The following is a 26,988-nucleotide window of genomic DNA, read 5'->3' as shown; positions in this document are numbered from 1 at the left end:
TTGGCCCAAGTAAAACATAGGGTTTTACAATAAACCAAAACAAATGGAAAACAAAGTAATGATGAGGCTCTCATCCTGGTACTAAAACTCAAAATAAGTTTCCTGAATGTTAGTTCTAGATGTATGCAGAGATGGAACAGAATTTTCACGAAGAGTAATATCTGTTTGAAACCCTTGAATGAATGACTCACTGAAGTGGTAATTGCTTTGTTTCAATCAAGCAATGCTCAACTTCAAAAAACTAACACTCTAAACAATGACAAGAGAGCTGGCCTTGACAATGGAGAAAAGGTTCTGTTATCAGTGAGTGATAAAAGAGAACTGGGAATCACAAGGCCTAAAAAGAATACAACATAATTCGTGGCAGAACAGATTCAAAACATCAACACGTTTCCATTCATATGGTGTTGATTTAGAAATATTTCAATGTAAAATGTAGTTCTCTTGTTGGTGTAAAGATTTCTAATAAATGCTGAAAGCTTTCTTTGTACTTTAAAAACAAATACATGTAGTTTCATAGCTGGAACCCCTGCAGGTGCCCTTTATTTCAGACTTTTCTATATTCAGATGGAAAAAAATAGGTGTTAAGTATATATTTGACAGAGCTGCACACAGACACATTTGTGTTTATTTGAGATTAAAAAAAAAAAAACCTGTTGGCTGGCTCACATAAATACACCCACAGTGACTAGTTGTCTCTTTTTATTGTCATTTTTTAATATAAACAGATATGTGTCAACAGTACACAATCCCAAAATAAGTGAGAATTAAAATAGAACAAAAAAAAAAGACTATTGTTTGAAACTAAATTTTTCTATTGCCTTTCCTGTTTGAGGTGCAGTATATACATTTTTGCAAGTAAATTATACCATCTGGCCAAATTTCATCTGAGTGACATTTCAACAAAACAGCAAGAAATACAAAACACACCAAATCTGAAAACTGACTTTATGTGTGGCTTCAAATGATTTCAGCATTACACAAAATCCCTTTTTTTTTTTTTTTTTACTATCGAGTGTAGTAATAAAGCTTGGCCCAAACTCAGACCCTTTATATGTCAGAAGATATTGTGCTTTAGACGTGTTTAATCTTAGATAAACCTTGTATCCAATTAGCACAAAACAACTGGTACAGAGTGACCGAGGGATTATTCGAGTCGTGGTCATTTATTTGTCTTGGTAATCCAGTCCCGTAGATTACAATACTTCATGTGAAAGAACTACTCGAGCCGAGCCACGAATCACTACCCTGCAGTCATCACAATGCAATTTTAACAAGTTGAAAAATTCAAGTTTCTATCAGTGTCTCTTTAAAAAGCAGCAGTATAAAACCCAGTATCAGTCTACAGCACAATTAAAATCCCTTCATTTCTAACCTTCATTGTTAAGGACAGTATATGAGCAACATCGCAGCAGGTTTGACTATTTCTCAAGATATTAGTTCAGCAGAAGAAACTACGTTTACAAACTTTTAGCATTTGGTAAGGCCGAGCAGCTCCTATAATCTTTTCAGAGTAAAAACGTGATGGTCCACCGTTGCAGGCCTGCGTGTGTCTCAACATCAGGTGGTTTCTGCTTGTTGTCCATTCACAAGAGGCTCTGCAGTTAAGGCACTGGTTTTTAAAGGGATGCCTTCTTCTATACTGTCACCTGAAAAAAAAATAGTTAAAGCAATACAACTTAAAGTCAATATTATCTTAACTCTATTGTTGAGATGTTTAAGCACCAAGGTTTTTGCGAGTGGAGGCTTGATGTACAGATGAATCCATGTTAGGAGGAAACTTTAGGGAGGGCACTAATACCTTTATTGCTTGAAGAGTTGTTGGCCTGGTCTCCAGCTCCTCTTCTCTGAGACTTGAACCAACATTGGAATGGCCACAAAAACGCGTTGGTTCTGTCCCTGGTATCATCTGAAAGGGAATAATAGGCGTTCAACAATTTGGCAGTTTATCTAGGGGCTTGATTGTTTCATGAATGGTCTCTTTGTTCCCAAGCTTTTACAGCCCAGCCTGGGAAAAAAATGAGAGTAAAAATGTGTGGTCTTATGAATGTCATGGACTAACTTACACAATGGACCAATAGAGTACACTAATGACATCTTTACAGTGGTAGCCAGAGACGCCTACAGGAAGTTCAACTGAAATAATGACTATCAATGAGTTCACACTAGTGCTATGAACAAAGGTATCTTAAGTACCACAAAGTCACTGTAACACTTTATATTTCAGACAAATTCTGTCATTTTAACATTAGCAAATCAATAGGACAAATATATTTCAATTTTCATACTAACAACCGTGTGTCCTCTGAGATGAGTACAGCCAAAATGCACGGGCTTAATAAATTAAATCGGTTACAGCTATGGTTTGGTGTAGGTTGCAGTTTCTTGTGTGAGATCCTTGTAATTACACCTGCTGCTTGCGATGAGCAAATAACTTTGCAGGCGTTTTTCTTGATGCTGAGCACTGTGGCATCTGCCATGGGGATGAAACAGCCGACCCATATCGTTTCTGGTGGATGCTTGTGGAACACAGAGCGCATCAGACTCTCCAGGAGTTGGGCACACTCGTGCGTCTCGGCGCTCTCCAGTTTAGTGCGTATTAATCCAATTAGAGCCGGTCGAGCCGTCGTGGCACGTTTGGTGCGCGCCCGCACGTCCTTAAGGATCTCTTTCAGGCAGACCTCGTTGGGACCCTGAGTGAGAAAAGTCTGTCTGAAGATGAAGACGATGACCGGGCAGTTGATGGCTCTCTTCTGGCTGTAAACATTGAAGCGCCTGGTCGCGGTCCTCTGGGGATTCCCGTTCGGCGTTGTGCGCTTCTCCTCGCCGCCCCCCGCAGCCGGACCGCTGCCCCTCACGGCCAAATCCCCGGTCTTCTCGGAGAGAGAGATGTCGTTGCTGACAGACTCGCTGCGGGACTGTGCAGTATTTCCGCCACTGCTTGGCGGAGAAACGCGGGTCTGTAAACAATCCCCGAAGCTGCTGTCGTGGAACATGTCACGTAGGAATTCCTGCAATATTGTGGAGTCATCTCCGTCCTCGTCTTTACCTTCGCAGGCATCACTGACCAAATACACCTTCTCTTTGCCTCCAATCTGAGCGATAACCTTCTGAAATTCCACGTCTTCCGCGGGCAGCGCGTCCTCGAGACAGTCCGCCATCCCTGAGCAATCACGGCGGCGCGTTTGTTTTATTTACCATGAGCCCTTCACCATGTCCAAACCACCTTCCTCACCTCCGGAGAGCAAACTTCCTCACGGTCATGAGACAGACCAATGGGGACGACGGGGATGAAGGCTCGACACGCGTTCCTATTGGCTGATCCGCCGGGTGGGCGGGGCTACCCGTCAATAACCGCATGCAACACCGGTCTTTTTGTAGATAATGAAGTTAATCTTTAATGGATAACTAAACAGAGGAGATTATTTTGAAAACACACCTGTATAAATTTTGTGAAGAAAAATACATTTGGATTTATCTAAAATCCAAATTCTACTCCAGTTCCTCTTTATTTTCAGTTTTTGAAGTACATCTATTCTCTTATATCTTTATTAGTTTTCTCACAGTAAGCTCATATAACATAAGCAGGTATTCTTAATATGTTTCACCTAACATTGAAGAAGACATGACACAATATAGTTGAACATTTCTTGATAGTAAAGGTGAGGGATGAATTATGGATGATGAAATCTCAGCGCTCTGAGGCCACTTTCCTTATTCTCACTACTCGCATGGAGAAGAGTCCTCGCTCCTCTCCAGTATTGTAGATTCCTGTCTGCGTAAAGAACATAGGAGACAAAGAGAAGGCAGACTCAAGCATCAAACTGAAAACACAAGCCACTCTCAGTCTCAGTCTGCTTTATGAAGCTTCAGTCAGTGTAAAACTAAAAGTGCCTTTCACTCTCAAGCCCTCCACTACATCAGCTGCCTGCTGACTTTCCTTGACTATAATCCTTTAATCCACCCATGATTGTTTTTGAACTGAAGGTGCTGTCAGGCTGACATGTCACTGAAGTGCTGTGCAAATAAACTGGCTTTGTCTACTGAGTGTGTGAGTGATTGCACAATTGTTTACTGATCAAAAACAGTAAGTCGTAAAGTCTGACCAAAACTAACACAGAGATTTCAGCCTTTGACCTTTAGACTAGCTCCACATTGATTAGATGGGGGTGTGTACTTTGTGTGGCATTTATTCAAACAAATTCTCCAGTCACTTTTTCATCATATGTTTTCAGTTTAACTAAACTGGAAACTACCACAGTGAGCTTTATTTTGTGTGTGTGTGTGTGTGTGTGTGTGTGTGTGTGTGTGTGTGTGTGTGTGTGTGTGCGCGCGCTAAATTCACAGGAGCGTTCGTGTTAATATCAACTTACTGACCTGTTTGTTCAACAGAAAGAGCTGAGGTTCAAAAAGCTCAGTCAGAGCAGAGAAAGACACACGGAGACCCAGGTGGACTGTAAACAAATAAACAAACAAACAAACAAACAAAAAGAAGCTCAGTGCATTGCCATAAAGACAGAAAATAAAGAGCAATATAAGTATTTTTACTTTTGCTGCTTAAACATTTTGCTTTTTTCATGATATCCAGTTCTATGGCATTGACTCCTCAGACAAATGAACTGCTGCATGAATCTCATTTTGTTTGTGTTTCAAGATAACGCGTGACTTTTCAAATGGCACTGTGTTTTAGATTTTTTTTTTAATCTTTTTTTTTTCTTTTTTCTTTTCAAAGCCCTGACAGGATTATGAGAGTATTTTTGAGTGTATCTATTAGGCACAGCAGACAGACAGACAGGGTACTTTTCATACACTGAGCAATAACGTTCAATAAATGTTGAACTGCTGTCAGGGCATCTGCGGCAAAGAGCACAACTTCTGACCTTACTTTAGCGATCAGAAATATTTTCTTTTGCTGCCATCTTGTGGTTGAAGATTTTACCTGTGTGCAGGTCAGCCCAAACTATTCTATTAAATTATTTCGATTAAAACGGTGTGAGATTATCCACAATCCAGCAGAGAGAAATAACGGCTATGTGGGGGGTTTTAAATGAGAATGTCACATAGGTGCAAGTAGTGCAGTTGTTGAATTAATTCTCAAAATCTGCCACATGATTCACCACAAGATCTATAGTCAGGATTTGATATCACTCATTTTTTTTCAACCAACATTGAATCAAATGATTACAGTATTTCCTGTCGGCCATGGTAATCTCTGTTTGGGTTGATCTGACTTTAACTCAAGCTGGATTTATGAGCACTGAGATGGGATGAGGCGCAGTTTAACAACCTGTGATTTTCTTGTCAGACACCAGGCGTGTGAGAGATGAGAGGTGAGAAACCGACAGAAGATTTGGAGATAAAACAGATGCTTTAGCATCAGCCGAGGTGCTGCTTCTCTCTGCTCTATCAACTTTATTTCGTGTCACAGTGGTGTTGCATGGGATCTCCACCGGCTTCAGCAATTCTGTGAACACATCAATGGGAAGAAACATCGAGTTCCACACTGTCGAAAAAACAATGAAAATGATTTTTAAAAAAATATTAGAGGAAATTAGAGGAATTTGAGAAAATGTTGATAACCTGTAACAAACACTTGTGGCTCGACTGGTTGGTCATCCAATGATCTGGGGGCATTTTTTCTCCATGGCTTAGATTTCTCCCGAAAACCTGGTACAGGTTGGAAAAAAATTCAAGAATAATAGCTGAAAATGACTGTGACACATTACCTCTAATCCTGTTATTGCTAATAGTTTTTGGTGACTTAAACACAAGCATGATGAGTTTGATTCACTGTAAGGTGACATATTAAATTGAAGTAATGAAGAAACTGCACAAAAATCAGAAAAACAATTGTTAATATAGTTTTACACATTACACATTTGTTCAACAAAATTCACACTTTTCACAGATTTAATGTCCCATCACTTTTGAACTCCAACCAATGCCTGGCCACTTTGTTTCTTGAGTTTCCTTTCCAAAAAACATTTATTAGTTCATCAATTAAAATAATTTGTATCATTCTATGCAAACCCCCACAAATGTCCATCTTAAACTGGCATTTTCTGGCATTATAAGTTTTGTCAATGTACCTGTTATGGAAACTATCATGTAAAACTGGTTTCTTTCTGAAATATAGAGATGTCAAAAAACAAAAACAAAAAAGCTTATTCTGAGTAAAGCAAGTGATGTTCAAAAAGTTCAGCAGTTTCCAATTTCAAAGCAATGGTCTCTTCTTAAAATTAACTCACACTAGTGTAATTGCCACAGGTACCTGATGTCTTCACAATGAACCCATGTTTGAATTGTTGAAGTGAAATTGTCTTACTGTAAAGCTTTACTATCAATGTAAAGCTCATTTACAGATCCTAAAACAGAGGATGAATCACATTGAAGATTTTAAAGGACACACTTTTCTCAACTATCCCAAATCCCAGATTATAGGCAAAAGACAGATCCTCCCTCACACACTGGAACAACATGCAAACTGCTGATAGGAGTGCTCAAAGCCCAAACCAGTGTTCTCTACTCGCACAATTTTACCTGGTTTACGCTACACTACTGTGTGGTACAACACTAAAACTTTTCGTATCATAACATTACAGTCGGCTGACTTTATTGCCAATTTTAAGGAAAACACCCTCAGTTTAACCTCAACCCATGTTTGGAGTCTTAATTGAAAGAGCTTGGTTAAATGAAACAACTTAATTTGCAGCGGAAATTACTGAAATGAGTTCTTGCTCTCAATGTTATGTTTTTTTTTTGCTTGTTTGTTTTATTTTGTTTTGTTTAGTTTTGTTTTTACAGTCAGTAATACGTTATTAAAACATGGGGCGACTGGACTTCAACTGTTTGTGATGTGGATGGACAATAAAGGTGTTTTTTTTTTAACAATAGATGAAAATTCTATGGGTGTGAAAACCTAATCTTTTGACTGAAAGCTCTGTTTACCTCTAAGTACTGACCCTGATGGTTAGGGTCGAATGAACAAAAACTAAACGAGTTTTTTTTTCCTCCATTTCATTGATACATTTTTTTCTGGGCTTGGACTGTATTGAAATGGAGCAATCTCAGCCCATTTGAACTAGAACAGAATGACAGGACAATCCTATTGATTCGATAACCTTTCAATCAGAGGCGCAGCGTGGGTCTCAGTACAGAGGGGGCGGAGCATTCTCGACAGGCCCTTACGATAGTAATTTTACCATTCAAACAATACCTCATGCTACCATCAAACAACACACTAATGCTCACTTTTATTGAGCCAAGCAAACCTATATGCCTCAGAAAGCAGAATAAAGTCACAAACCAGTTCACAAACTTCACACACACACACAAATGCAGCCTGACAGCTGTCAATCTCCGAGCGTCCGCTGTCCATGGTGCTGAAAATTCAGATTAAAAACTCACGGGCGAAATCTATACCATCTTTGATACAGCTTAAATATAAAATGAACACAGCTGGTCTAAAATTACACAATCTATTCAGATAGATATAGACACAGCTATCTATATCTTTTGGAATTCAAGTATATTAGAAAAAAATAGACTCGGTGGTCTCTTATAGTTGAGAGCAACACAAGGCACATTAAAATAGGCAGGTGTTTAAGACCACAGCATTCTGATAAAGATAATATTTTTGAAGGTTTCACTGACTCACCAGTGGCTCCGATGTTAGGTTTTGGGTAGTACCGCTAGCGGCTAGCATAGTGTTTAGCATACTGTTTAACTTTCCTCCAAAGAGTTCAGATCAAGTGCAAAAGAAAAACCTCGTTAATGCCGCACAGCCAATCAGCGCTGGCTTACAGCTCTGATGCATTCATGGACAGTCGTAATGTAAGAAATCTCAAATTGGAGCCCACAATCATATGCATATACCTTCTCGCACACACTGCACATTTTATTATAATAATTTATTTACGAGTAAATGTGAACACATCACATGAAACGGGGCCCTATGACCTTGTGGGCCCTGGGGCGACCGCCCCCTTGCCCCCACTCTGGCTCCGCTACAGCTTTCAATGCCAGTCAGTGCATAGAATAAGAAGTATAATATGTACTGTTTCTGTGTTTGTGTTGCATATATTTATTTCACTTGAGAAAAAGAAAATCATTTTATTATCTGAGTTACAACTTTGATTTTAGAGAGGACAGACCAGTTTGACAGCAAAAGGCACATCAGGACTGTGCAGGACAGCTTGGTCCCACATCTCTCCTTGTTTTACAACTGTGGACATAATATCACTGTTGTGAAAATATTCACTAAATTAAATGCTATTCATTTATTATATAGCTTCACAGTTTTTTTCCCCAGCTGTGACAGAGTGAGAGACTTGGAAAAGAAGTAGCAGTTTCACAAAACAGTAGTTACCTTCGCCAAGGAGGTTATGTAATCACGTTGGTTTGTTGGTTGGTTGGTTTGTTAGCAACATTACGGAAAAAGTTATGGACGGATTGCAATGAAACTTTATGGAAAGGTGGGCCTTGGGCTAACTTAGAATCCATTAAATTTTGGTGATGATCCAGATCACTGTCTGGATCCAGGAATTTTTTATTGTTGTTGGTGACTGATTTGAGCTGTGGCGGAGGTCTGTGCTCTCTGAGTGCCAAATTCTAGTTTCAAATGTGTTACAATGCTGGAGCATATCAATGTCTTGTGTGAGACTGGCATGATAACAACCCATGTTTTTTAATGAAGGGAGATACTGCCTCACACCATCAAGCTCCCTCTGCCAAATGATTATGGTGCAGAAATCAACAAAGTATCTTCTCAACCATATAATCTTACAACTGAAGTGTTTTTGGCAGAATGTGACTCATTTCTATAGATTGAGTTGAAAATTGTGCCCATCAGGTGCTTGTTGCTGCTCATCCTAGAAAAACATGCTTCTTACAAATGTCACATATCAAAAATGAATTAACGACACGTTCCAATAGTATAAGATGTATTTCCCAGATGAATTATTCCAACAAACAAATAATCTACTAAACACTAATTTCCTCACTTTTTGTTCATGTAGATCTGAGCATCATGTTTTTGGTATATATTTGAGCATTGTGTGTATAGTATATGCAGTAAATGAAACTTTTTTGTGTGTCACAGAGAATTACAAAATGCCAATGAGCATGAATTTTATAATTAATACTAACAATTTCCATGAAAAAAGGCCAAGACAGTCAAAATTCACATGTTGGCTAGACGTGTTTTTTTGTTAAGTTAAAGCTAAAAGTCTACAAAGTCGTTTTATAAGACATGTGCTTTTGTCAAAAAGTAACCTGCTGTAAATGGTTAATTGTCAACAATTAGTATCTTAAAACAACTTCAAAAAGCCCTACCTCAACAAATAATGGAAGAGAGCTTCAACAGTCTCAGTAAAAAAAAATACATCTGATAGTGCAGAATAATACACATTTGAGTTTTTGGTAACTGAGAACACATACAAGGTCCAACACATCGAGGCATTTCCTGGTCTGACCCACAATCACTGTGCAGAATGACAAAATAAATCACATTTACTGAACACTTATCTTAAAATGGACATCTTTGTATCATTACAAGACAATGTGACGTCCTATCCAACAAACAGGTTCAAACTACCTTTACTTTTTGTTTTTAAGGTAAAATGCTTACCAGTAAATATGGTTCCAATAAACAGCAGCAGAAGCAACTGTCTCAAACTACCAAGGGCATAGCCTCTGAGCTGCAGAGAAGTAAAGTGTTTTTTTCTTTTCAGCATAGTTGAAAGGCAGATGCAGCACTGGATAAATGCATCTGGTTAGGAGAACTATAATGCCCCACTTTTAGACAATAAATGGTCGAGTCGACCTGGATTATTGAGCGTCAGATTTCAGACAGGCTCTGAGGACTCACAAAGGCTTTGACGTGAGGGAGCGGTGATCCCACGGGAAGAGGTGGGTAAACCACTGAAAACTTACCTTTGAAACACATGCTCTGCATCAAATACAAGACAAAAACACATCTGATATTAGACATGAGTTAAATATGATATGAGGAAAAGAAAACAGTACAACACAATCACCAAGTTGCAGCTAAGCAACAAGCTCAGACTGACCTCTGATTTGAGCAAGTTATCATCATCAAAATGAAATTATATCCAGTATAGCGACTCGGAGAAATTGTAGGGTGGTGAAGTATTGATCAAGAAGTTATTGACTTGTGGTACTTTTATTTTGGAGTCTCGAGGCCTCTGCAAAAGTTGGATAAAGCAGCAGAAGATGGATGGATGTGATTCATAGTCAGAAGCTTCACATACAGCTGTAATACATGAGCAAACATATAAACCTAATGTTGAACTGTGGATTATCAGTGGTAGTGTGCTTCTGCTTGTCATTGGAGTGAAGCTGTAGGAAATTATACTAACGAAGATCCAAGGTCCTTTAAAAAGTCACTGGGTCAGTAATGAGATAACAGAATGGCGATGGCAGCATTTTTAGTGAAGTTAAAGCCAATTTCATGATGTAGTTGTTAACATATAAAATTATGAATTCATCACATTCCCATGTGAAACTATAGGCACATATGCTTTTTCAATATTATGAAAACATAATTATTAAGTAACCTGGTAAAATTTAGCCAATAGCTACTGTCTCGATTCTGGATGCAAGTTATAAACTTAGTCCACAAGAGGGCAGCATTGGATTTTGCAGCCGAGTTTTATGCTCATGATCTCTCATTTATCCCCAACCTGTAGGTGCAATACTCCAACTCAAAATGTGTAGTAAAAATAGCAGTCTAAACTTTACAGTGTTATATGAGGCAACAATTTATCATTGTTATTGCAGGGTTTTTTTCCTTACAGCAGAAAGGTGTTCAGAAAGGTCTTCTTTGTAGAGATGTGTGAAAACTGCTACCACAGTCACAGATTGTTCCGTTAAACCTATGTCCAAATGGCATCCCCAAAACAGCCCAAGACTTTCAGTGTAATTAATTAGAACACTAAAATATAAATCTGATTTCTTTTTCTTTCAAGATCTCGTTCCTGTTCATGAAAATTGTAGGCTCTGTGTGATGCGGCTTGACAGCAGGTCAGTCCCTCTCAGTAATGACCTGAAATTAATTTCTGAATTTTGGTGCAGTGGAAAGGTGAAAAAATTACTCGGGAAAAGATATTCATAAAAGCTGCAGCAAACATGAATTCACCAAAACATCTTGGCTGATAATAACTGGACTTTAGCCTTGATAAGACAGAGATTTTCGGAAATGATGCATAATTATGAAAATAACAATACTTCAGTTTATTGTTCCCTGACAATGAAACTGAGTTTCCACTGTTTAATGTAGTAAACCAACAGTGATGAAAATGTTTGCACTTCACTGTGCACCTCCACAACCTGGACCACTGCTATACAAACAAAAAGCAGGAAACATTCTGAAACAAACAAACAAAAAAACACTATCCTGGCTTGCCATGGTGCATCAGTCCTCCACAGTGCAGGTAGGACACTTCAGACGTTGCCTCCGGTTGTGAATGACACATTTGTAGCCCACCCTCTTAACACATTTCTCTCTGTGGATTCATGATGCACTGACTCCAGTTTTAGTCCTCTGCCTTTGAAGCGGCACCGGTTTGTTTTCAGTCCACCAGTTGCTTGTAGACCTTTTCCTCCGATGCTTGGTCCTTCCAACCAACTCCACTAAATCTTCTCTGAGCCAGCACTATGTGAAAGGTCTGGCCTTCAAACAATAATGTTTTGTGTCTCCTTATGGGGTTTTTCAGAAAGCGTTGTTTTAGACAACTGCCAAGTCAGCATAATTAGTGTGAACTGAACCGGACTGGAAGATTAGTGGCATTCATGGCCTATGGCACAGACAGTGATTTACTCACATTTAAATTAATTATCATATTTTGACAAAATGTAACAAACTTAAAACATTTTTGTTTCGTTTAACTGTTTTTTTCTTTCTGGAAAAGCCCATCATATATACAAACATTTTCTTCATATAATTACTAAATCATATCATTTGTGTATATGTTACAGACCCCACGCCTCGTGTGGCCCGTAAACAGATGTAATTTCCTGTTTTAGACAGGAGAAACAGAGACATGAGTCCACGGATGGTTCCGCCAAGCAGGCCGTCCTCTGTCTTTATTGGACAGACAATCATTCATTTTTTTCTCTCATTTCAATCAACATTTCAAATACTTCATTTCACATCCCATGTCTTTCAAATTCACCATAGACAACTTCAAAACAAATCACAAAGTCAGCGTTCAAACAACAAACAAGTCAGCTGCTAGAATAACCCTAATTTATGGTGGCAGAAACAATATGCTTTCATACAGAAAATACCTTCCATTATAAATTCTGATGGTAAAAATCTCGATGTGAGCTTCATTCCTCTTAACTACAGCTGCTCATCAACTGAAAAAATGCATTTAACCAGTGGTTTTAACACTTAAATTGGCCTACTAAACCATTTACTTTTTTCAGAACACACATTTAAAACATACACAGCACAAGTAACTATAAAAACAGGTTTAACTATACAAAATTACAAAATAGGAAACATTTCAGCAACTTAAACTCATTCATTTCACTCAAACAACATTTACATTTGTGGAAATATTTACAAATTGATGTCTGGGAGCAATATCAAAGTAAAAACACGGCATTTTCATGGCGGTCGCCATCTTGTTAAACACAGCCGCCATGATGATCACCAAAACTTTTAAACACAATCAAAACTTAGATCTTCCACCTCCAACTTCACCAAAACAAGAATAGAAAAGTTTGCAGAAGTCCTTCGAATTGTTTTACAATGAATTATTGCATCATACTGACCTGTTTTAGACAGGAGAAACAGAGACATGAGTCCACGGATGGTTCCGCCAAGCAGGCCGTCCTCTGTCTGAGGGACGGAAGCCTCGCGGTTCCATAAAACTCACGCCCAACAGGGTTGGCACTCCCCCTTGTGGTCAACTTTTGACACTGTACCTTGTATATGTCCACAAGCATCTCAAAAACACAGAAATGTGACCTTTTCTTCAAAAATGAAAACAGAAAAACCTTACAACTGTGATTACACATTCGTGGGTATCACACACTCCCCAATAAAAAAAGAAAATGCTCCCGACATTTTAACTTCAATTATTCCACATTAATTCTCATAACCAAGACTCAACACTTTAACTTTCTTGTAAGTGCTTCACTTACACTTCCTAAAATGGGTAAATGGGCTTAGCCTGAACTACTGGCAACATGTAAGGGTGTGGTAGGTACGGTGATGGGATGTGGTGGGACAGTGGGATGGGATAGGGTGAGAAAGGGTATGGCTGCATTCCCAAAAGTGTCATGTTTGGTGTCTCAAAAACCTCTACGCCACTGACTGAGGGATGTGTCTGGACAGAAGGTTGACCTAACGTATCGTAGGTGAACAGTGTTGCTGGCCGCCTTTCTCGTGTGGACCTTCTGAATGTCTGCTCATCAGTATCAGGGGTTAGGCCAGGGACAACTTTTCTGTCCTCTGGATGAGGTTGCTCAAGTTCACTTCCATTTCCAAGAGGTGGGTTGGTGACATCTGGTCCCTCAACTTGTAGATGTTCCTCCTCTTCACTCTCACTGTTCAGCTCAACATTGTGGTAGCCAACCTCCTGTCTCAGTTCAGTCTCCTCTTGTTCTACTACAGTTCTTGTGGGTGCCTCTTTCATGTACACTGATGCTCGCTCTCTCACAGGTGTACCATAGTCAGCTGTTTGACTGCGCCCAGTAGGAACTGAATTTCTCAAGGGAGTACAGGTAGGTTCACAGGTGGCTGTAGCGTTTTGTCTGTTGTCATTTCTCAGGTTATATCGCAGCACAAAGTAAGAGTCCTCATCATCATCAGAACTAGTCTCACAGTGCACTTGTGACTCTGTCTCTTTGTGAGCTGTTTTTGTCCTCTTCTTCCTCTGTGATGATGGTTTACCTCCCTTTTCAGTTGCAGGTAAATCGACAGGTAGGTCAGTGACGAGATGCAACAGATTACGGTGCAGGACACGTGATTTGCTCCCATCCATCTCTGAGACCACTTTGTACACAGGATTGTCACCGATCTGTTCTTTCACCACATAAATTGTGTTCTCCCAATAAGACCTCAACTTTCCAGGACCACCTCGTTCACTCAAGTTTCGCACCAGCACTCTATCTCCTTGCTGTAGCATGACTCCTCTTATGTGTTGGTCATAATATTTCTTGCCACGAGCACTTGACTTCTTGCTGTTTTCAGAAGCTATCCTGTAAGCTTCAGTCATGCGTTCAGCCCATTGTTCAGCATAGCCTCGTGCTGTCTTTGGTTCCTCATTGGTGGACATTCTGAATAGCAGGTCAATGGGTAACCGTGGGTGTCGCCCAAAGAGAAGGAAGAAAGGTGAATATCCAGTTGACTCATGGCGTGTTGAGTTGTATGCATGGACAATCTGAGGTAGGTAATCCTTCCATTTTTCCTTCTTTTCCTCACCCAGAGTCCTCAGCATCTGCAGCACTGTACGGTTAAACCGTTCAGCCGGGTTGCCTTGGGGATGATAAGGGGTTGTCCGGGAGTGTCCTACTCCACTCAGTTGCTGCAATGTTCGAAAGAGTTCGTTTTCGAACTCACGGCCTTGATCATGGTGCAACTTAGACGGGTAACCAAATCTGGGGATGTAATCATTGAAAATCTTCTCTGCGGCTGTCTTCCCAGACTTGTTGCGGGTTGGATATGCCTGTGCATACCTAGTAAAGTGGTCTACCACAACTAGAATGTACTGGTAACCTCCTCTACTTGGTTCTAAGTGCAGGTAGTCGATGGAAACAAGCTCCATTGGTGAGCTGGTGGTTATACTGGACATTGGTGCTCGTGTATGTGTCACTGGCTTCTTTTGTTTGATGCATGGGCACTGTCTGGTGACATAAGCTTCAATCTCCCGCCTCATGTAGGGCCAGTAGAATCTTTGTCTTGCTAAGTTGAGGACCCTTTCAGTCCCTACATGGCCCATGTCGTCATGGAGGTGCTTTAGAACCAGGGACTTAAAACTGGCAGGTAAGACAAGCTGATGTCTTTCTGCTGTCTTTCTGTAGAGAACTCCATCTTCAATGTGAAGCTTTGCCCATTCATGCATCATCTTCTTGACAGTGCCTCTCATGCGACGTTTCAAGTCATCTGTTGGTGTTTCATTTGTCTCTTTCATTTTGAGAATAATGCTGATATCTGGATCACTTCTCTGAGCATTTTGCAGATCAATCGGATCAATGGATGGCAGAACTTCACCGCTGGCTGGTTCAAGCTGTTCACCCAGAGTCAGAGTCATGGCAGCAACCCACGCTACATCTCCATGCTTGCCTACACCACAGCCTTCCCAGGTTGCAGTGACAGCCTCTCTGGGGAGTTGCTTTGTGCACTCCTTGACATATGTGGCAATGTCAAGGGGGCATCTCGACAGCGTGTCTGCATCAACATTGATTTTGCCGGGTCGGTACCGTATATCGAATCTGAAATCGGACAACTCTCCCACCCATCTGAAACCAACTGCATTCAACTTTGCAGTACTCATGACATACGTCAAGGGATTATTGTCTGTGTAGATGGTAAAATGTGGGGCATAAAACAAGTAATCCCTGAATTTGTCACAAACGGCCCACTTCAGGGCGAGAAACTCTAGCTTGCCTGAGTGGAGCCTGTAGTTTCTTTCAGCTGGAGTGAGGGTTCTTGAGCCATAGCCAATGACTCTGAGTTTCCCATTCTGGTTCTGGTAAAGCACAGCTCCAAGTCCCTTATCAGAAGCATCTGTATGAAGTACGAAAGGGAGCTCAAAGTCTGGATACGCAAGAACAGGGGGATTTGTCAACATATCAATCAATCTGCACAGTGCCTCGTGTTGTGTCTCAGTCCATTCAACTGGTGTCCGGGATAGTAACTGTGCACCTTTTCCCTTTTGTTTCTCTTGCTTTCCCTGAGGGTGCTCATCTTTGTTTCTTTTTGGTTGCAAGAGTTCATAAATTGGTCCTGCGATTTTAGAGAAATCTTGGATATATGAGCGGTAGTAGCTCAAAAATCCCACAATCCTCCGCACATCTCCAACAGTGGCAGGTGACTCATTTTTCAAGGCGTAAACTGCCTCCAGATCTTTGGGATCAATGCGTACACCCTCAGCTGAGACCAACCGACCCACATATCTCACCTCTCGCTTGAACAGATCACATTTTGTGGGCCGGAGCTTGACTCCGTGACTCTGAAGGGCTCTTAGAACCTTTCTCATCCCTTCAACATGGCCCTCAAATGTCTTGGCGTAGCACAAGATGTCATCCAAATATGGAATACAACACTCGTCACGGAAGGGAGCAAGCATTTCTTCCATGCTGCGTTGAAATGCAGCGGGTGCATTGGTCAGCCCAAAGGGTATCCGCACCCACTCATAAAGACCCCAGGGGGTGATGAAAGCAGTTAGGTGGCGGGACCCCTCAGCAATAAACCCTTGGTGGTACGCTTTCCCCTGGTCTAGAAGGGAAAACCAACTGTACCCACCCAACGTGTCAGTAAGATCTTGAATTCTCGGCAGGGGATGGCGATCGGGGACTGTGCGCTGGTTTAAGAGACGGTAATCAACACAGAGTCTGAGTGTCCCATCTTTCTTTCGCACACAGACCACTGGTGCTGAGTATGGGGATTTGGATTTCACAATCCATCCTCTGGCCAGGAGATCCTCAATGTACTCCTTCACTTCCTTGTACAGGGGTTTGGGGATGGAAGTGTATGATTTTTGGATGGGAGTACTGTCTCTGAGGGTGATCGACATTTCCAGGTTGGGTATGCACCCCATATCATCATCATTTCGTGCAAATGCTCCAGACTCTTGTCGTAACATCTCTTTCACAACTTTCTGCTGATCTTCACTTAGGTGACTGACATCGACAGGTGGGTCCCACAGCTCTGTCACACTGTCGCCTTTGTTCTGCAAAGTACCACATATTTCATCCCTGTTGTCTTTCTGGACCACTCCTGTGTTGAGGTTCAGCTCATCAGTCTCCACAATTCTGGAGATTGGCTCAATGCACCCAAGAGCAGTCTTGCAGAACAGAGTCACATCATGCTTGGTGTGGTTGCCAATAGGGACTCTCACAAAAGGGCTTTTAGTCTGGCAGACCTCTAAGAGACTGTTACCAACATCCAGCTGGTGTAACTGTGGGTTGCTCTCACAGGGTTCGAAGAGCAGAAGTGGGTTAGAGATCTCAAGTGTGGATGGTATTTTACACTTAACGTGTCTGACCTGGCCAGCTGGAATGACCACATCATGTACTCCCACTTTCAACACACCCTGACTGACACTGCGATCACTGGTGAACTTTGTCTGGATGAAGTTGACCAATGCGGCGGCTTTGTCTTCTTGAAGATTCATGGCACCCCGCAGGAGACTCACAATTGTTGGTATGAGGTTTGCATTCTCGTTTGGCCCCAAGATCAGCTGTTCGATAACATTGAAACCAATTAGGGGGAGGTCCATGGGTACACTGCTCACTAGGAAGGGGACTTGTATCGCTAGATTGGGGTCACTGTTGTCTGGAAGAGTCACCATTGCTCCCACCCAACCATCATATGGTAGCGATTGACCATTAACAGCCAGCACATTGAGAGTTTGTTGTCCTATGAGTTCAGCTAGGGGTCTCACCTTATGGTCGGGGAGGTAAGTCTTAACCCACTGACGTTCAAGGATACTCACTTGGGCTCCACTGTCCAAAATGCAATCCACTGCATAGCTGTTAATGTAGCATTTGACTTTACATTTCCTTCCCACGAGCTGGGCTACTTTTTCTTTCGCTTCAGTCTCGGTGTCAATGAGTGAGGGAGTCACACAGTTAGCTTTGACATGGGCCATTTTGTCTGTATGCTGCTCTGACTGGGTCTGGCACTGCTCTGTACTGCTGTTTAGGGAGTGGGCATTAGCAGATGGCTGGGTGGTGTTTTCAACTTGCCCCCGTTTGAGACATCCGACTGCCCTGTGACCCGTCTGTCCACATGTGAAGCAGTGGTTGCACGAACTAATGCCTTTCTTGACACACTCTGAGCAGCCAAATGGTCTTGAATTTAGCTTGAGCTTTTGCTTGTTCTGGGTGCAGTGACACGGTTGTTGTTCTGTGCTCCTCATGGCTGACAGTGACTCTACCACTTTGGTTAGGGCATCCAATTTTGCACTCAGCTCTTCTATTGCTTTGTTTTTGTTCTTCGTATTGTTGTTCTGTGATTTTTCATTGTCTTTGTCAGGCTCGAGCTGTGCAGTGTGAGCATGTGTTACTTTTTGTCGGGGATAATGTCCAAGTCTTCGTTGTCTCTCACTCTCCTCACTCGAAACTTTATTGACCTGTCTTATCAATGCTTCATCCGAGACAGTGCAATCAGACAGGAGAGGCTTCAGTTCGTTACGAATGTCACTGTATTTGGGGAGAAGGCCCTGGTGAATGGTACGTAGAAATACATTCTGGATTGTGCGGGGCTCATACTCAATGTCCATATTATCCTGTCTGGATGCAAACATGACTTTCTGTTTCAGACCTATCATCCTGTATAGGAACTGCTGTGGGTTCTCATGCTCGTACTGCTTAGTGCTCATCAACTCCTGAAACAACTCACTGCCACTCTTTTCACTCAGATGTGAACGCAGGAAACTCTTAAGCTCAGGGAGAGTCAGGTCATCCTTGTTAATCAGCATGTCCTTGAACTGTCCTGGTTTGATGATGCGGAGCACACCTTGAATGATCTCTCCTTCTGAGTGGTTCACTTTGAGTCCCTCGTCCATCTGCTTGCATAGTCCGTGGTAGGTGATGTCAGATGTATTGTCCCCAACCTGACCCCCATGTACTTTAAACTCTCTGCGCTGCAGGAATGGGAGGTCTCTTAGGGAGACAACATTTTCAGGCATGGCGTATTTTAAGTCTGTTGTAGATGGACTTTTGATTTTACTCACGGGTCTGGTGTCTGATTGCTGTGTAGCTGTGAAGGTAGGTGTAGACTGTGCGTGTGGTGTCTTGAACTCAGCTAACTTCCTACCCAGAGCTTCATAGTTCGCCATTAGCTTTTCATACTCAGCTTTTTGTTGATCAATGGGCTCAATCACACTTCTTTCTGCAACATCACTCCCCATCCTTGTCTGTTTAGCTTCTACAGTGGGTGTGGGTGTTGCTGTCAATGCCACAACTTCCTCCTCTGACTCAGTAGGCAAACTGATTTCACTGATGCGTCTGGAAACAAGCTCAGTGATAGCGTCTCTCAAAGACAACAAGTATGAAAAACCCTGGTCCTCTAAGTCAAGTAAAGTTTTACAGGTCAGGTAAGAACATATATAATCAAAGCAACTTTCTTCATCACCCTTTGTCACAGTTGAAAGATCAAGTTCTGGTACAGGTGTGATGATCTCAACAATCTGGAAGAGTTCCTCCACGGTCAGTGTATAAAGGCTCTTCTTTATTTTCCAAGTCAGTTTTTTCCGTTCGTCGTCCTCCATATTGTTCCTCGTTCAGAAAGATGTCACAGTCCAGTTACCTCGAGCAAGCTGCACAGCACTCCTCCAGCTAAGGTCCCCCCTCGGCTCTCTGTGGTCCCGAAGCTGCCTCAGTCGCTTGCCTGCTGCTCCACCGGTCTGGTCCTGTGACGTCTCTTTTGGGTTCGTAGATTAATGGATCAGCATCACCCCTCGTCAGATGCTGACCCCAGCGGTGCCTCCAAAATTCTGTTACAGACCCCACGCCTCGTGTGGCCCGTAAACAGATGTAATTTCCTGTTTTAGACAGGAGAAACAGAGACATGAGTCCACGGATGGTTCCGCCAAGCAGGCCGTCCTCTGTCTTTATTGGACAGACAATCATTCATTTTTTTCTCTCATTTCAATCAACATTTCAAATACTTCATTTCACATCCCATGTCTTTCAAATTCACCATAGACAACTTCAAAACAAATCACAAAGTCAGCGTTCAAACAACAAACAAGTCAGCTGCTAGAATAACCCTAATTTATGGTGGCAGAAACAATATGCTTTCATACAGAAAATACCTTCCATTATAAATTCTGATGGTAAAAATCTCGATGTGAGCTTCATTCCTCTTAACTACAGCTGCTCATCAACTGAAAAAATGCATTTAACCAGTGGTTTTAACACTTAAATTGGCCTACTAAACCATTTACTTTTTTCAGAACACACATTTAAAACATACACAGCACAAGTAACTATAAAAACAGGTTTAACTATACAAAATTACAAAATAGGAAACATTTCAGCAACTTAAACTCATTCATTTCACTCAAACAACATTTACATTTGTGGAAATATTTACAAATTGATGTCTGGGAGCAATATCAAAGTAAAAACACGGCATTTTCATGGCGGTCGCCATCTTGTTAAACACAGCCGCCATGATGATCACCAAAACTTTTAAACACAATCAAAACTTAGATCTTCCACCTCCAACTTCACCAAAACAAGAATAGAAAAGTTTGCAGAAGTCCTTCGAATTGTTTTACAATGAATTATTGCATCATACTGACCTGTTTTAGACAGGAGAAACAGAGACATGAGTCCACGGATGGTTCCGCCAAGCAGGCCGTCCTCTGTCTGAGGGACGGAAGCCTCGCGGTTCCATAAAACTCACGCCCAACAGGGTTGGCACTCCCCCTTGTGGTCAACTTTTGACACTGTACCTTGTATATGTCCACAAGCATCTCAAAAACACAGAAATGTGACCTTTTCTTCAAAAATGAAAACAGAAAAACCTTACAACTGTGATTACACATTCGTGGGTATCACATATACTTAGATTTCACTGTTTAGGTCAGCTCTCCTCACATCACTATGAGAAGTCCCCATTTCAATTCTAGGCCTTCATCTTATACGTTTCCATGTTTTCCAGATTGAATTTAGGTGCATATGTCTCGATAGTCTGTCTCTCGGTGACGAACTAGAAACCCGGCCTTCTCTCAGTGCAAACTGGGCTTGACTTCCAACCCTTATTTGAATAAAGCATGAATGGTAACTAACTAGTTTGAAAACTTTGTTTCTTTGATGATCATGCAAAGAAGAACCCTATTCCTTAGTTTTAATCATCACCTTTACAAACGTCTTAATACCGTTTGATGGATTGTGCTTTTCAGAAGTGAAGATTGTGCAGTTTTTAGCCAGTAGATGGCGACGTTTCCTCACTAAGGAGTCACATTTGTTTCACTGCTGTGGACAGGCCCAGCCAAGTCCACAGTTCTGCCACCCAGGAGGCATCATGCGCCGCAGCTTATTGCATACAGTACAAACACCACAGAGCACAGCAGTGCTCAACAAATGTCAGGGCAGAGCAACACAATATCTAAACAGCATGTCAAAACACAGCGGCGTCCTCTGGGAGCGGGAATAAAGGGTGAGATGAATATAGGGATGCTGTACTTGCAGCGTCTGGGCCAACTTATTTTGTTTGTGGTGTCACAACTGCAGGATAACACATCACTCTGAAAGAACGTCCCGGGTGTGTTACGACACCGCCACTCCATCTGTTATGGCTTTGGGACACAGTTTAACTGGTTAGACTGTTGATTGGTACACTGATAGTCTGAAATGGCTCGAACCACAGAGACGTCACTGCTTTCCTTTCAGGAGATGCGTAATGGTCCATTTGGAGTGTCAGTCAAATCTCTGCAGCCTGACATCTTGCACGCTTCAGCTGGTTAGGGGGAACCTCAGGAAAACAAATGTCTAAAATTTTGTGTGCTAACAGTGGCACGGGCACATATTTTAGGTGAGTGTTATCTTTTAGCAAGTGCACTGAAATGACACTTCACTCAAATGGGCCCGGTGCGTACTTTGACTCTTCAAAAGTCCACATCACACTGGGGTTTTCCCACCCTAAAAGCCAATGAATGGGCAAAGTAACAGATAATAAAAGTCTAAGAATGAAACTAAACTAAACTAAACTAAACTAAACTAAACTGAACTGAACTGAACTGAACTGAACTAAACTAAACTAAACTAAACTAAATTAAACTAAACTAAAAAAAGACACTGGTTTGTACTGGTTAGAGTACATGTTCACCCCGGGTGTGCAGGAACGTTTTCCGTTGTGGTTTCCTCTTATGGCCCAAAAACATGTGTTGTGGATGAGACCTGCCCAGGGTGTATCCTGCCTTAACCCACTGTCAGCTGGGGTCACATGAGAGGAAGCTGGGATCAGCCTCAGTGCTTTCACCTGGACTTAAATAAAAAGGTACAGAAGATGAATGATGAATAAAAAATAAATAAATAAATAATGCAACAGTTGGTGTATCTACCTGATACATTCAGTAAATACGTCCCTCATGAGACTACAGTAGATCCAAAGCATAGTTGAAAGGATCCTGATAAAGGTGCGCAAACCTTAACCCCCTAAACCCCCCCGTCAGGAACTTCTCACTCCCCAAAACTCGTCTCGCACCCGCCGCTCTGCAAACACAAACACCCTCTGAGCCCCAGAGCCAATCTCCGCACCGTGGGTGACCATCTGAGGGCCCCACAGACCACTGACTGTTTTATTAAGAACTTAACAACCTACCTTTGTAAAAAAGCTTTTCAATCATTCATTTTTCATTCTATTATGGTTTTACCTCAGTGCTCTGAAACATTTTGAGATTGTCAAATATAAAGTGCTTTACTAATAAAATGTATTATTATTATTTATAGTTATAATTACAATAGTCTTATTATTATTGTTATTATGTTGTTTTTATAGGACAGACACTGTTTTCAACTACGTTAATGTTGAAAAGAAACATATTTTGCACTGTACTTCAAAAAAACAAAGAAAATCAAATAAGACGATGCAGCAAACATTCAATCCCTAAATGAAACTACCATGCATACAATCACTATTCAACACACGAGTCATGTGTACTGTGTCTTTTAAGTCATTTTGTGAAAGCTGTAATAAAAGTGGGCGATACGATGATACAGTTGTTAACACCCAGCAACAAGACCAAAATGTGTTTGAATTGGGACTTTTCAAGTTTGAATGTTTTGCTGCTGCCTGTGTGTGTGTTTTCTGCCAGTAGTCCAACCTTCTGCCACAATGACAAAAATATTATTTTCTTGAGATACTGTGTGTATCTCTGTGTTGGACTGGTGACCTTTCCAATGTCAGCTGGCAAAGGCACAATTTGATTAGAGCATGTATGGTGGATGGATGAATCAGTGTCTTAAGTTATTGATTAAACCTCTACAAAATAAATGAAACAGTCACGATTCAGCTCTTCCTGTGCAAACAATGATTTTCTCTTCACTGATAACAATTTTAGAAATCTTTTAAAACCTCGGAGTTACAATTTGCCTTAAAGTTTGGATGATTTCCATTTTTTTTTACTCTACTGGAAATGTAATATTGGTCAAATCATTGTTGCATCGATATTGATATTTAAAACTTATTGTTATGCTTTTTGCTGCATAGATAAATGTTATATTATTGCATGTCTTAGCGTCACACAAACCAACCACATATGCAGTCATGTCCTGTACGGAGTCAGCGGTTATTCTGGTGATGTACTCATTGTTTCAGATTGTGTTACAAGTGAAGTTTTATACCCTCAGCAGCAATGTTAGAAAAAACATATATGAAAAAATCAAAAACTCCACCAGCAACTCAATGACTCCTCTGTTCGACCTTTCTCCTGTCTTGAGACACTTTAAAAGTATAAAAACACTCCACTGTCAGCAGTTTTTCCAGGCCAGTGGATCTAGACAGGACTTTTCACGGCAGAAACAGGTTTGAGGGTTGGGCCTGCATAGTTCCATCTTTAATACGTCAGAGTGAGCCTATGGTGCATGAGAGGTCAAGGGTCACCAGTGTCAACAGGCTGCACAGTTGATGAGGCATGACAATTAAATGCTTCAGAAAGGCTTGGTAAGAACTGGACTCACTGAGTATCTGAAGAATTTCAAGAAGCCATAATGTAACAACATAACAGCACACAGTTATTGTTTAATTTGTTGTCAAAAATGCCCCTATGCATCATTGAGTCATTGCATAGTTTAGTCAATCAGTTCATTTACTCACTGGGAGAACATGCAAACTCCACACCAAAATGGTCAGCGAGTGTTTGAAACCATGGAGAGAACAGTAACCACTGCACCACCATGCAGCCTGGAGCTCAGTTTACCATCATTTAATTTCAAACAAAGATCTAAGTTGTTGCAGTAAAACAGCATTGCTCATCATGTTTTGCCTAAAAAATGAACAATTTAGATTTTTTTTAAATCTCGCAGTTTTTGTCTTGATGATTCTGTCTTGATTTACATGCCAGTCAAATGAGATGTCTGAATCTCTCCCTCTGATTGTACCTTGGGGAGGGAATGACGACACAACATACAATTTAGCAGCACCCATCAGCCACAAAAGAGAAACCTTCTTCTCACAGAAACACCGACAGACAGACAGACACACACACAAAAACGCGAGAAAACAATGGGGACATCTTCTCCTCAAGGTAATGACAAGGTAATGTCACATTTTGGACGATTAACATTTTATAAATATAAAGCGTCTGAGGACCTTCAGCTGTGAGGTGGACTTTTATGATGCAAATCTCTCTGACGACAACGCCCGGATTTGAGATGCAGGCCTTGGCCATGTTAATTGAATTATTTCTTTTCAGTTGAAGCCATGGAGCAACATAAAGAAAGGCATAAGTGACGAATAAGAAAGGTACGTGACCATGACCATCTTCGTTTTCTAGTAGATCATAATGGCTGAAATGATTTTATGCTTTTCTATAAAATTTATATACTGAGGGGAAATATTGACGACAAAATTAAAAATGTAGAAGTCTGCCGTCCGCTCGGCTTCTTGTCCACGAACACCACCCTAAAAGTACCAGGACGTGTGAATACATGTAACAATATTGTTAATTCACCAATTACTACCAGTAATTGCTGCCTCCTGGGGGAGGTTAAGGAGACAAGCCAGTGCCTCCCTGGGTGCTGCTGACTGGCTCACTGCCAGAATGTCATCCATCCTGGTGCCTAATCGAGTTATCATATCAACAAATCTCCCATCAGGGGCCCCACGGTTGACACTTTAAAAGAAACACTCAGAGGGGGATGACAAATTTCTAGCAGCAGGACACTAAATGAAGGAACCATGAAAGCTACCTGCAGCTTTTGACTGACCCCTGGGACAACCTCAGACTAGGTGAGTCAGCCACAGCTGGACAGCTCTGGACATACCCGAGATTTAAGCAGTAGAATAAATAGATGTAGATTAAGCGTCAATCTGTGTTGTAGACGATAGCGTAAAAGAAATGCAATATGGCATCTTTTAGGGTTAATAGGGGAAAGTGGTTACAGCAGGTCCCCTGCAGTGGTGTGAGCAACAGGTTTCAGAGACACACACACTGACCTTCCTTTGGGAAAAGGTAAATAATACACCGTTGTTAATCTGAGGTCAGGGCCGCCCCTTCACACTCATGCATCAAAATTGAAAAAAACACCCGGTGAAACCAACACAATTTTTTCCTGTCATAAATATGGCACATGAGTGTTTTGTGGGTCATGTCCAGAAAAGAGAAGATCTATAATTAAAGCAGGTGATGATAAATTCAAGTGAATGAAATGATTCAATTTATTCAAATGTACTTGGCCTTACTTCTAATTTACCATTACTAAATCAGTGCTGCTAAGAACTGACTGCATGATCATGTAACACTGCAAAATTCAAAATCTCTCAAGGTAAAAGTAGTTTAAATTATTTTTAAATCAATGGTAAAAATCTGCCAATAGAACAAGTGAGAATTGTCTTGATTTACAATGCATTGTCTTGAAACAAGCCCTATATCTTGCTGAAATAAACTCTTTAGATTAATATGTCGTAAATCAAGTTCAATGAGATATTTTGACCAAAAAAAGTCTAAAAAAAACCTTGGGAACGTGCAAATTTGTGAAAAATAGTGACATAAAGAAACACGTGACATTCGCTTCAGGTAATGCAAGAAAAACGGTGAAATACAGACTCTCAGAGTCATGCCTGTGAACAATAAGATTTATTTTTCTGCAACCTAAGTTTTATAGTCTGGAATCAGTTATTAGGCACAGATGGATGTTTGCGTTTTAGGTGCTGACAGAGATGGAGGCGAATTCCTGAGATGCACAGGGGTGTCAAAATAAGCCAATACGGGCCATATCTGGCCTCAGCAAAGATCCCAGTGTTTGTCTCTAAAAGCATACTCACTTGCATATCCACACACACACACACACACACACACACACACACACACACACACACACACACACACACACACACACACACACACACACACACACACACACACTTTTATGACTCACACCCTCATCAACAATGCTGATAACTGAGATGTCATCAGAAGGGTTTGTTTTGAGTGTGTGATGACATTTTTATCGTGCTGAAGTGCTGAGATGTGGCCTTGTAAATTGCAGAGAGGAGCCTCTGACCTGCCGAACTTGTTATTCCCTCTCATGGGCCCATTAATCGAATTACCTATTCATTGAAAAGTGGAGGGTGTACTGAATTAGTCTCTCCTCTCTGCTACTTCTCCATCTTAAGAGTCTCCTTAGTAGTGTGTTGACTGCTTTCTATTGTATGCGACCCTGGCTCTCCCGGCCTGTGCGAGTGGAAGGGGGACACAGGGCAGGGCAGGTACGGAGCAGTCCACAGGGGGGCTAACCTTTGACCCTGTTCTGGAGAGGAGACTCGGGTCTATCAAGGAACACAATACTTCCAGCATACAGCCCTCAGCGACTGCCTGCTGCTACCCACAATGAAGGCCTTTGGCAGGGTCTCTCTGGGTAGAAAGGCCCCCTGGAGCGTTGACTGCCATCCGGAGGTCTTTCACCGCTTTTGCCCTTCTCTACCTCCGGCCGTCGTGTAAAAAAGAGGAAAAACTCAATAACAGAGAAGATCCAAGGGAAACAATGGTCTTTAGAGGGCATCTTAACCCGCAACAAACAGTGTCAACATCTGTGGGGAGTGGATGGATAGATAGACAC

The 26,988-nt window shown here is 41.4% G+C and overlaps 1 protein-coding gene across 1 annotated transcript; it reads right to left on the bottom strand.

Moving 5' to 3' along the window:
* Nucleotides 1-716: 716 nt before the first annotated feature.
* Nucleotides 717-3,234, bottom strand: LOC115381735 (uncharacterized). Its single transcript, XM_030083320.1, has 3 exons — nucleotides 2,411-3,234; nucleotides 1,802-1,909; nucleotides 717-1,649 (listed from the first exon to the last, which is right to left on the bottom strand). Exons 1-3 carry the CDS (start codon nucleotides 3,159-3,161, stop codon nucleotides 1,561-1,563), a joined length of 948 nt encoding a protein of 315 aa, XP_029939180.1. The 5' UTR covers nucleotides 3,162-3,234; the 3' UTR covers nucleotides 717-1,560.
* Nucleotides 3,235-26,988: the final 23,754 nt, after the last annotated feature.

The sequence above is a fragment of the Salarias fasciatus genome, chromosome 23 (assembly GCF_902148845.1).
Source record: "Salarias fasciatus chromosome 23, fSalaFa1.1, whole genome shotgun sequence".
Taxonomy (NCBI): Eukaryota; Metazoa; Chordata; class Actinopteri; order Blenniiformes; family Blenniidae; genus Salarias; species Salarias fasciatus.
This window is presented reverse-complemented; position numbering and strand designations above follow the sequence as displayed.